The sequence below is a fragment of the Vespa crabro genome, chromosome 25 (genome assembly GCF_910589235.1).
Source record: "Vespa crabro chromosome 25, iyVesCrab1.2, whole genome shotgun sequence".
Taxonomy (NCBI): Eukaryota; Metazoa; Arthropoda; class Insecta; order Hymenoptera; family Vespidae; genus Vespa; species Vespa crabro.
Window position 1 is genome coordinate 3,117,487 of NC_060979.1, and position 12,500 is coordinate 3,129,986.

At 30.9% G+C, this 12,500-nt stretch overlaps 1 protein-coding gene and 1 long non-coding RNA gene across 9 annotated transcripts in view; one reads left to right on the forward strand and one right to left on the reverse strand.

Annotated features, from left to right (window-relative positions):
• Positions 1-1,024: 1,024 nt before the first annotated feature.
• Positions 1,025-12,500, reverse strand: part of LOC124432531 (bestrophin-4-like) — a 12,128-nt gene continuing 652 nt past the window's right edge. Inside the window, exons 1-12 of one of the 8 annotated variants that reach the window (XM_046981565.1) lie at positions 12,372-12,500; positions 12,110-12,193; positions 8,028-8,499; positions 7,798-7,932; positions 4,437-4,757; positions 3,934-4,267; positions 3,594-3,818; positions 3,148-3,446; positions 2,954-2,980; positions 2,638-2,858; positions 2,243-2,522; positions 1,025-2,032 (exon numbers count right to left, since the gene is read on the reverse strand). The exon at positions 12,372-12,500 is cut by the window's right edge and continues 652 nt beyond it. In XM_046981565.1, the coding sequence (XP_046837521.1) occupies positions 1,696-2,032; positions 2,243-2,522; positions 2,638-2,858; positions 2,954-2,980; positions 3,148-3,446; positions 3,594-3,818; positions 3,934-4,267; positions 4,437-4,757; positions 7,798-7,868 (2,115 nt within the window). In that variant the 5' untranslated portion in view covers positions 7,869-7,932; positions 8,028-8,499; positions 12,110-12,193; positions 12,372-12,500 and the 3' untranslated portion in view covers positions 1,025-1,695. Of the gene's footprint in view, positions 2,033-2,242; positions 2,523-2,637; positions 2,859-2,953; positions 2,981-3,147; positions 3,447-3,593; positions 3,819-3,933; positions 4,268-4,436; positions 4,758-7,797; positions 7,933-8,027; positions 8,500-9,507; positions 9,527-12,109 lie in introns of those variants that run through there. The other 7 variants (XM_046981570.1, XM_046981569.1, XM_046981567.1 and 4 more) reach the window with 7 other exon arrangements.
• The window catches only part of LOC124432533, a 2,001-nt gene continuing 401 nt past the window's right edge, over positions 10,901-12,500 (forward strand). The window contains exons 1-2 of the long non-coding RNA XR_006944289.1: positions 10,901-11,189; positions 11,272-12,500. The exon at positions 11,272-12,500 is cut by the window's right edge and continues 401 nt beyond it. This is a non-coding gene — a long non-coding RNA (uncharacterized LOC124432533). The remainder of the gene's footprint in view (positions 11,190-11,271) is intronic.

The following is a 12,500-nucleotide window of genomic DNA, read 5'->3' on the forward strand; positions in this document are numbered from 1 at the left end:
TCTCGATCGACCCCACTCTGCGTTATCCTCGCGTACGATGCCGCCGCCACCTCACGCCGACGGCAACCCACTGATGACCCCCACTACGAATATAACGAATCCGCACCGCGAGCCGCCGCGACTATTACCGAACGTAACACGAATGATCACGAACATTGCCGAACGATAACGATCACCCTGACATCTATCGGCGATCGCAGCGCTCTGTTTTATCTTATATCACCCCAATTCATTACGTCAGCGCTGTTTTCCAATTTGTATTTGTTAGGAGCAAATTTGTTTTTTTATTTATCAGGAATAAAATAGATGGATAGATAGATAGACAGACGTAGATATATTCGTTTGTTGTATTCTTTTTTTTTTTTTTTGCTTTATTTTTCTTTTCCTTTTTTTTTTTTTTTTTTTAAGCTACTTTACTTAATACTGGAAAAAAGATAAGTGTATTTGGTAGCACCAGAGAAATTACAAACGAACCCCTCTCTTCCATTGTTCTATCTTTGGAATGTTCATGTACACCAGATTTCTTCTCTTGTCGTTACGTCGAAAGGAAGGGAACGTTTTCTATTTATCTTTTCTTTCTTTTTACTTTTTTTTTTTTTTTCTTTTTTTTTTGTTGTCTTTTCTTCTTCTTCTTCTCCTTTTTCTTCTTCTTTTCTCAATGATGTAAAACACCATTCGTGATAATACACAGTACGTAAGTTCATAGACAATTTTCATCCTTAATTAATAAAATTGCAAAGTGTACTTCAAACAAGATCGTTTTGTTTCACAAATGTACAAAGCCATTAAATATTTTTACGGTACGAGAAATATCAATGAAATTTCTTTCGTCGGAGTATTTTATGTGCCATTATTTGATCCTCATAGGCACTGTATAAATATAGGCACTTAGATAATGATAATCGTTGACGTAATAGTTTTCGTTTGTTGTTGTTGTGCGTTAAAAAACCAAAAAAGAAAAACGAAAAAAAAAAAAAAAAAGAAAAAAAAAATAAGAAAGAAAAAACGAAAAGAAGAAATAACAATGTCGTAAACTCGATAAATATTAATGATCCATTGATTATAAGAAAACTAACATATAAAATTAAGTCACACGTGGCATCGTTCTCCCTTAATTATTGTCGTTCTATTATGAAAATGATTTCCTTTTTTTTTTTTTTTTTTTTGGAGTAATCATAAAGTGTGTGTGTGTGTGTATATATATATATATATATATATATGGGTCAGTACACAGCCGAAAGAGAAAAAGCTACTAAAAAGTAATTTCTAGTAACTCTAATAAATCTCATTGAAGATACTAGCCGCCATTAAAGTCAGTATACGATCTCAAAGCTACAAATGTTTTGTCTTCTTTTATCGGAATGTTAATAAAAACTTTCTTTCTTACTCTCTCTCTCTCTCTCTCTCTCTCTCTCTCTCTCTCTCTCTCTCTCTCTCTCTCTCTCTCTCTCTCTCTTTTTCTCAACACACTCGATTACATTAATTGCGAGGGATGTCCACGCATGCACTCACTCATCCACTCACTCATTCACTCACTCGCACATCAAAGTAAAATAACATACACTCTCGATTTCATGACAAATTACGAGGTGAAAGTTTATAATAAAAAAAAAAAAGGGAAAGAAAAGAAAAGAAAAGAAAAGAAAAGGAAAGAAAAGAAAAGAAAAGAAAAATCAGCTAAACATAAGGATTCACTTAAACCTTAGCAATTTCGTTCTCCTTATCGTCATTATCTCTTGGTACCAACGATAGTCTCGACGCGTCCGCTAATTCCGCTAACAAAAGTACTTCATTTTCTGTTAAATTCTTTGCCTCGTGAGATATATTACCATGGCCGCTAATACTTCTTGCCAATCGTCTGAATGCCTTTTCACGTCTTTGATTTTCCCTTTCTATTTTTAATTTAGTAAACTCGTCGTCGGAACTACTATTCGTCGAACATATAGAACTTCTTGGGCTGATCATACCATCGCCAATCGTTGTACTTTGATAACTTCTTGAAGGTTCGTAACTGATGCTAGATCTCTCTCTCCTAAAATCAATAAAACAAATAACAATGAGGAATAATAATACATTTCGTTATGATAAACAAACAAACAAATCAAAATAAAACAGAACAAAATTATACATACGTGCCACGCACGATCTTAATTTATATAATAAAAAGGAAAAAAAGAAAAAAAAGAAAGAAAGAAAGAAAGAAAGACAAAGAATAGGAAACATTTATGAAAAAAAAATTGACCTAGCACTCGAAGGATATTTATTGCCGTTCTCGAAATCATGACCATTGTTACCATCAGCGATGGTTAAATGAGCGGTGGTAGCAGGTGCACTGTTAGAAAAGATGTCTCTGTTTCTGTTATGATCAGAACCAGGTACGTCAACCGGTGCACTAGCTGGTGGCGGTCCTTGCGGAAATATACTTTGTACATGTGGCCTATTTTCTGGTCTCATTGATGTCATAGTCATTTGTTCGTCGACCTCCTCGATAACACCGATCTTGGTCGAGCCACCTGTACCAGCTGATGTACAATCGATTTAACAAAAAAAAAAAAAAAAAATAAAGAAATTAAATAAACAAATTACACATTAAATGATAATATTATCATTGATCAATGTGGATCAATGATATCTTACCGTGTACTCTTGTTTGCAATGATGCTGATGAACTAGAATGTTGAATTCTACCGGGTGTTTTGTTACCACTCGATGTACCACCATCCGGTCTATCCTCCTTACTGAACAATCTCTTTAACATACTGGTTACACTGTTGACCCTGGTCAGCGAACCATCCAAGTTACTTGGCGTTGATCCAGTGTTAAATGTACGGTCACGATTACTCACTCTACTGGCACTCCTAAAATTTATAAACGTTCATCTTTAATAACTTTACCCTCGTATAACAAATATATGATTCATACTATTAACATCCTATTTGAGTGACTTTATTACCTTGGTATTTTAGCAGTGGTAGCACTTCTGTTAGCAAATTTATCGATTAGAACATTCCTTTTCTCTCTCTCTCTCTCTCTCTTTCGTGCTTTTAACGCGTTTCAAGTGTGTTCTATTTCCCCTCCTCCCCCCTCTCTATCTTTATCTTTTTTAATATATATATATATATATTTTTTTTTATCTATTCAAATTACCTGGACAATTTCCCGTCAGCAGTAAAATGTATTCCGGATACGGCATCGTCGGCAACATCATTACGAAACTTTTGTTGATAATCCGGTACCATCTCGTCTATTCTAACGGAGGACGGTTGAAGTTCTTGCTGGGCGGCTGACAATTGTATACCAGCCGTCGATGGTTCTGGATGTTCCTCGCGGAATTGTTGAGAGGCCGCAGTGTAAGGTAATTCAGTTGGAAATATTTCATCCCAATATTGATCCCTTATTAATTCTGGATGTTCGTGATGCATCTCGTCGACGATCAAATAACTGACCTATCCAAAAGAAAAGGAAAAAAAGGAAAAAAGAAAAAAAAAAAAAAAAGAAAAAAAAGAAAAAAGAAGGAATAAAAAAGGATCAAATCGTGAGATTAAGAAAATAATTAAACGAATGCAATTTACATTATTTAATAATAATAATACCTGCAAATTACGATCTATTATCCAATTGACTTCGAAATCATCGTCGTCCTCGCCGAATGGATTTATCAATGTTTCGGCGACCTTGAGCCAACCCATATAAAAGAAAAATTGTAGCGTCGTGAATACAGGGAAATAAACGTCGATGGTCGATGAGTTTGACGTTTGGATCCATTGTCTTCCCATAACGCTTGTCAAGAAATACGTGTAAACGGCCAATGTAACGACCTTGTAACAAATGATAATATTTATTAAAAATAATAAAACAATGTAATATTATTAAAACGATCAATCGAATTTATTATAATCGATCTAATCATTTATTCATATTTAACCTACTAACCTGAGTATAAACCAATGGTACACTTATGGTATCATAATGTATTAGATTTCCGCACATTCCGCGGAATTTATTCAGCTCGTCTATCAATGTTTTAACAGCAAAATCATCGCGTATACGACCTTCCTTTCTAGCCCTTGTAACTATACTCGAAGCCCAAACGATTGGTAACCAATGTTTACTGGGCTTAGGAAACTTGGCATTTAAGCTTTGAAATATTGACAATTCATTCTCCAATAATAATCCAGTATCGACGAAATGTTCTAACGTTGGGAAACGTTTTTTCACTCTTGGTGAGACGTTCGTTAACACCAAGGTCAAGCAAACGCATACATATCTGAAAAAAGAAAGAGAAAAGGAAAAAAAAGGGGAAAAAAAAAAATATATATATATATATATATGAGAGAGATAGAGAGAGAAAAAGGAAAATGAATCATTTATTCGAAATAATTTAATTGTATTATTATTATTATTATTATTATTATTATTGTTCTTTATTATTATACCTGACTATAGTACGACGCATCAATCGACCTCTCTCATCGTTACCGTGTATAGTTGCCGATACAAATACAGCTATAGAATCTGGCCAAGGTATAACCATGTATTGATTCCACCATCTTGTCATAACTATACTAACATAAAATCCTAATACAAAGGACAACGGTATAAGATCGCTGTACTGATTGCAATAGGCCACAACAGCTTCAAATATTTTCTTTTGTTCGTCATCCAGTATCAATCGGTAGATACTTGACAATGAATAATAAATGAATAAAAATAAGGCCAGGTCTAACCACACCAATTTGTATATACTTGCTCTCCATCTGTAGGAAAAAAAAAAGAATGGATGAATGAATGAATGAATGAGTGAGTGAGTGAGTGAGTGAGTGAGTGGGTGGGTGGGTGAGTGAAAGAATGAAAGAATGAATGAATGAATGAATGAATGAATGAATGAGTGAGTGAATGAATGAGTGAGAAAAAAATCAGACTTCTTTAAACTTTCTTCAAAGTTTATCGATCGTACAGTTCCACGAATGCATGTATACTTATATACTTGTTCTATATATTAACTCGACCTTGACAAGTTAACAAAGATCCTTGAAACTGATAATAGATATAATATTTCTTTTTAGTAGATGAAAAAAAACAAAAAAAAAAAAAAAAAAAGAATTAAAATCGTACTTTTGATTAATATCTGAAGATCTTATCGTGATAATGCGCGCATGGTATGCGCGTGCGCGCGTGTCAGAAAATCCAAAAAAAAAAAAAGAAATAAGAAAAAAGAAATAGAAAAAGAAATCATTAGCCTTTAATTCAGTCAATTTAATTTTTATTGAAGAGGGGTAAAAAAAAAAAAGAAAAAAAAAAGAAAAACAATAAAAAAGAAAAAAAAAATGAAAACGCGATTAGGATCCTCGTTTAATAATATCTGTAATAGTTATTGTTACACGATAACGAAACTATTATATTGGTCTCTTATCATCCAAGAGAGAGAAAGAGAGAGAGAGAAAAGTGCTTATCTATTATCATTTGAAAAAATATAATAATGTATTTGCACTTAGCATGACACACAGAAATTTCTTGCAATTTGAAATGTCACACATCTGCGATTATTTCTATAAGAAGAAAAAAAAAAAAAAAAAAAAGAAAAGAAAAATGAAAAAAATAAATAAATAAAAGTATTAAACGAACTTTTATTTAATGTATGTTTGTGCCTATGTGTGTGTTGTTTCTATGTTATTTTTTAATAAAATTTCATACGAGAATATTCATTAAATTGCGTCGGAATGATAGAAATCGTAACAATTTTTCAGTGACGCGTGCAAACATGCTACGTCCTTGAAATTGAATATAATTTCACATATTATATATATATATATATATATATATATATACATGTATATCACTCATACAAATAGAGTATTATACATAAAGATTGCATGTCATCCTTATCTTTCTCTGTTTGAACAAATAATATGAAATATTCGATCGGTATTCTTTCGTTTAGAAATCTAGAATCCAATCAGGGACGAATTTAAAAGTTCGAAGGCCCTAATCATAAATTATACAAAACGAATTTGTACGCCATTTTTCTGGGGGGGTTTTTTCTTTTTTTTTCTTTTTTTTTTTTTTTTTTTTCTTATTAATACGTTTCTTCCTTTCAAGTGAAATTTATCGGACTTTCGTATGTCGAATTTTTTTTTTTATTTTCGCGTTCGCGCGTAACGAAAGAAAAGAAAAAGAAAAAAAAGGTAGAAAAACGAAAAAACAAAAGAAAAAAAATAAATGTAATTGAATAAACGTAATGAAATTACGGCTCTGTGACAGTAAGATCGTTCATTTTACTGAAAGATCAACGATCGTTTGTACTCATTAATATTCAAAAGATCATTTTACTTGAAAACACATTAAATACAGTCTACCATTGTATTTAGAATGACAATACGACAGGCAATCTTTTTTTTCTACTTCTTCCTCCTCTTCTCTTCTTTTTTTTTTTTCTCTCTTGTCTTTTTTCTTTTAACGCAAAATGTGATTTATAAAATGACAGACGATACAATGTTACTTTTGTGTTTAATAGTACTTGGCAATAACATGGATGGACGTTTTAACGCTCGTTAAATCAATCCTTGTATAATAACCGTGGAATTAATTATCGAAACTCGTGGAACGAGTATGAGCAAGATATATATATATATATATATACATACGTAGAAATTCATGATGGCAAAAGCACGCGACATGATTTCCCATTTATTATCGGCCTATTCATCAATTAAACATTTTTAATTTCTTAATAAATAATACATATATATACAGGTATGTGTGTGTATGTATGTGTGAAAATTATTGATAATTAAATTTCTACGAATAGATAAAATTACTCGAAATTTTACTGAATTTTAACAAATTTTTACAAAATTTACAATAATTTTACTAAAAATTTATTACGTTAAAATTTTTCATTTCTTATTAAGTAAATGAGTGCTATATATATATATATATATATATATATATATGCGCGTGTGTGTTAATTAAATTAAAAAAAAAAAAAAAAAGTCCGAAGAAATTCACGGTTGACGTGCCACGCACGTCATGTTTCTTTCTGCAACAATCGCCTGACGTGTGTAACACGTCGCTGGCATTCCGGTAACAGAAGGATCTCGACGTGCGTGGCACGTCTTTCCATCGCAAATGATTAATCTCGAAATAATAAATATTAATTTCGTGATTTTTATTTACGATAACATTTTATTTAAAAATGAACGCATAAAAATTTTTAATTTCATCAATATTAAAATAATAAAATTCTTATAATGCTCTGTTATAAATAATAAATGCAATATCGTGAAAAAAATTATTCCCATTCTTATTTGTTTACGATAATTATTTAAGAATCAATTACTTACAAATCTTTTATTTCTTAATAAACGATAAATAATAAATAATAAACAATAGTAAAAGAATAAACATATATATATATATATATATATATATATATATATATATATATATATATATATATATATATATATGTAGATATAATCAATAAAACTTCTATTTCATATTAATCTCAAATTGATGAAATTAATTAATAATAATTTTTATAATATCAACGAAGTGTTACGTCCATTATTATTTTTTCGTTTCTATTTTTTATTATTAGTATTTTTTTTTTTCTTTTTTTGGTAAATAAAAACATAAATTCTATGTTAATATACAATAAGAATTAGCTTTAACTATTTTGCTTTTCACATAATGAACTTCGTCCACTTTCAAACTCAACGTCTCGTATATACGTTCTGTCGATTGAGAAAAAAAAAAAAAAAAAAGGTAAAAAGAAAACAATTAATTTTCCAATACCTTAATAATAATTTAAGGAAGCAACCAAGACCACGACAGGTAGCGACCTCGGCAGTATAAGTGACCGTCATCCTCTTCAATCACTGAAGATCACAAAGCTCAGCCTTGATCGATAGAAAGGATCTCTTGCATTTCCTTGAGAGAAAGAAAGAAAGAAAGAAAGAAAAAAAAAAACCAAATACAAACACATAACGTAAACATAATAGATAGAAGAAAGAAAAAAAATTCACCTTCCTATTCAGCGATTATATATTTTTTTTTCTTCTTCTTCCTTCTTCTTCTTCTTCTTCTTCTTCTCAACGTTATCAAGTAATAATTCCCTCGTTCTTTTCTTTTAATCTTCAATTTCCCTATGTCAAACGCATCTCCTTCCTCATATATATCTGTCGCGAACGTAGACGATAGAACGAGAAAAGTATGAAGGTCATCGATGATGTAGCTACATCAGTAACACTGTCAACCACTCCGTGATTATATAATTTGACTTTTAACTCGTTTCGATCTTACCGTGCAAATCGTTATCGTACAGTTCATAAAACGATTTCACAAATTCTTCTTCTTCTTTTTTTTTCCTTCTTTCGTTTCTTTCTTCTTATTTCACAAATTTATTATTTATATTATCGATCGATCAGTAATTTTAATCTCATAAACTTTCCATCCAAATTTATTTTTCTAATCGTATAAAAATCCCATAGATTTGTCCTGTAAAATATATAAATATATATATATATATATATATATATATATATATATATATATATATATGTATGTATGTATGTATGTATGTGTGTGTTTGTTTCTCTCTGTGTGTGTACGTGTATGGGTATACAAATGAGAATAAAGTAAATAAAAAAATTAAAAAGAAAAAAAAAAAACAACAACAAATCTATAAATCCGAATGAAGATTTTCTAATTTCATCTGATCAACGTAAAATCATTGAATTTTGATTTAGATAAAAAAAAATAAAAAAGAATTAATTGTCGAGAATAAAGAGCAAACGTCGATTCGTTTTAAAGATAAATTTATTCATTCGTATTAGAGAAAGAAATGAAATTTCTAAATCCTAAGAAATCTTATGAATTACTATGATACATTAAAAAAAAAAAAATAAAAAAAAAAAAAAAATAAAAAAAGGTTTTGATCAATGAATTGACTATGTACTATCTCTATGATTCATAAAATTGATTAGGAAACAATGTTAAAAATAGAAACCACGTGAGAATTCGTTTCGAAAAAGAAAAAGAAAAAAAAAAAATAGGAAAAAAATGAGAGAGATAGATAGATAGATCACGCAAGCGCAAACACGAGCGAAGAAAAAAAATGAAGAGGAAAAAAAAAAAAAAGAAACGAGAGAATCTTTCTGAACATTTCAAAGTCCCGAAAAAAAAATGTCAATGGATAGATTCATCTTCAAAAAAAAGAAAAAAACGAATTAACAGTGAAGAGAAAGAAAAAAAAAAAGAAAAAAACGGAACGTCGAAAATCTTCTTTCATTTTTTTCGAATTTTATAATAAAATTACATCTCCCTTAACGACAGATCATTGACGAACTTTTAAATAATAAATAAATAAATAAATAAATAAATAAATAAATAATAAATAAATAATAATATTGGAGTAAAATATCGTTCGATGGATTGCGATCGTTCATTCCACTTTTAGAGAGAGAAGGAAAGAAAAAAAAAAAAAATAGAAGAAAAGGAACTTACAGTCTCACTGTCGGACATGATTTAAACGACAATAATGTCGATGATTCATCAGAGGAATACGTGGTAAATGATAGTAACGTCAATGCTCCTACACATATATATATATATACATGCACATATATATTTATATATATATATATATATATATATATATATACATATCTCCGATCTAACAAACGGAACTTTGTTACCGGAACTGGAAATTACTGTACATTGAAGAGGCGTAAAAAAAATTTTAGACAAATAAACGAGTCGAATTGAATGAATTAAAAAACAATAACTATGACAAATGTAAATAAATACTATTTCATACCGTCTATTTCATTCTAATGTATTTCTCACTCTCTCTCTCTCTCTCTCCCTCTCTCTCTCTCCTATCAAAGTCATGGATATCAATCGATTACAGAAAAAAAAAAAGAAAAAAAAATGAAAAGAAAATTATGAAAAAAGAAATTACGTCGGAAAATATTACTCAATCCTCTCCCCTCCCCCTGCCCCATCTAATCGACCATCCACCGGCTGAGTTAACCTCCCAACCTCCCTATCCTCTCACCACTGCCCCCATCCCTCCCCATTAGTTTAACCTTCCTTATCGATAAGAGAAAACACAAGTTGACTGATGTCTCTCTGTCTAACCACAAACCGCTGATCTCGTTTGCGTAAAAGGTTAAAGCAAATATCGAATAAATCGTAACGTGGCTGAATGATAACAGGCCGGGAAAAAAAAAAAAGAAAAGAAAGGAAAGAAAAAAAGCTCTTTCGCTCGTTCTCACTGACTGAGATAATAAATTAATTAGATAGATAGATAAATGAACAGATAGATAAATAGATAGATAGATGGACAGATATTATATAGATAAACAGATTAATAGAAATGTTTTATCTTTTTATGAGAAAAAAAAAAAAAAAAAGAAAAAAAAATGGACACTTGTGTTTTGATACGACGATATGAAACTTAACCAACCGTTTATCAACTTTGTTAATTTGTTAATTGATTAGAGACTTTACATTGATTAGAAAGAAAGATAGATAGATGGACAGAGAAAGAGAGAAAGAGAGAAACAGAGAAAGAACTTTCATTCTAAGAATTAATGACAAGGATAATGTAACAGAAGAAATAAGGCCGTCTGTTAGCTTAGTTTAGTTTATAAATAGTCCTTAGCAAACGCTATCTCGTAATTACCGTACACACTGTATAGTTCTTACTAGTTCTTATTCTCTTTCTCGTGCGCTCGCTCACTTCGTTCCTCTTATACTCATATACATTTGTTTATATATATATATATATATATATATATATATATTTATATGCGTGTATGTATGTATGTGTGTATACATATGTACTGTTACTATCAGTCGTATATTGAACACGTGACAAAACCTTAAGAGTAATTCTGTGTTCAGTCACGGCGACCATCAGTCTCGATCGATCGTCCGACTTAACCGGAGAAACTCATCCCAATCAGTTAATCATAAGATATATATCATTCCTTATTACTTAGTATATTTTTTGGACATGGGAGTATACGTTCATGGTGTCGTTTAAACACGTGTTCATTGTATACTCTAGGTGAGCTCTAAGATATAGATAAAGACTAACCCAATGTGTTTTACACTTGGAATATATTTCTAATGTCTATTCAAATATAGCACTTGGCACTTAGCAGGGAGTTGTGTCTTTCGTAAATATGAATAACATGTGACTTTGATATGCAAATAAATAAGAGATAAAAAAGTATACTTGATGATTCTTCGTGTTCATAGGAATAAGGAGGTATAGATAGGAGAGGGGAAAGGAAAAGAAGGGAACGATTGATGATCTAAAAAAAAACAAAAAAAAAAAAAAAAAAAGAAAAAAAAGGAAGGATCAATTATTCATTGAGGAAAATTATTGAATGATTTTGATCTCTTGTTAGGCGTCTATCAAAAGGAAGAAGAAAAAAAAAAAAAAAAAGAGAATGATCACTCGTAAACGTTAAAAAAATTTACTAAACGATTCCGATCGATTCAGTAAAGAAAAGGAATAATGAAAAAAAAATTATATTTACACTGTGATTCACTCGCAATGATTTCCAAACGAATGATTTTAATTTTGCGATGAACCGAAAGAGAGAGAGAGAGAGAGAGATAGAGAGAGAAAAAAAAAACCTGAAGGGAAGAAAAATTCCTGAGAGTCCTGTTCGCTAAAAAAAAAAAAGAAAAAAAAAAAGATCCATTCCAAAAACACTTCTAAAAAAAGGATTGCTCGTTGTTGCATCAAAAAAAAAAAAAAAAAAAAAAAAAGAGAGAGAAACCAAACTATTTTCTCTTAGGACGATCTAAAATACTAGGAACAAAGGAAGTACACTCAAGGGGCAGCCACTAAAATGAACCAATACACCCCGCTATTCGACACTTACAGATTTCAAGGCACACATGTATGTGTTCCGAAAGAAGAAAAAAGGAAAAAGAAAAAAAAAACCCGAGAAAGAAAAAAAGAAAAGGAAGAACACTACATTAAGAAAGAAGGAAAAAGAACAGCGGCAATAACAACAGCAACAGCAATAGCAACAGCAACAACAATAATAACAACACTTATCGAACAAAATCAAAAACACCACACCTGCTGGAACAATAAAATATTTTCATTCACTTGAAACGTCGTAGTCCGCAATGTTCATCCAAAAAGATTAAGCTGAACGTCTAGCTGCATTTAAACCCAACACACGCTTACTCACACACTCGTACACATATATATACACATACACACACGCACACATACCGCACGCACGCGCACGAGTCTACATATACTTATGTGTATATGTGTATATATATATATATATGTATTCACACATATATATATATATATATATATATGGATGTACCTCAGCAAGAGGTAGTCTCTTCTATCTAAATTGCCAAGACATACTGAAGTTCAACATCGGAGCAGCACCAGCAACCAGCAACCAACGGCAGCAGCAGCAGCAGCAGCAGCAGCAGCAGCGGCGACGGCG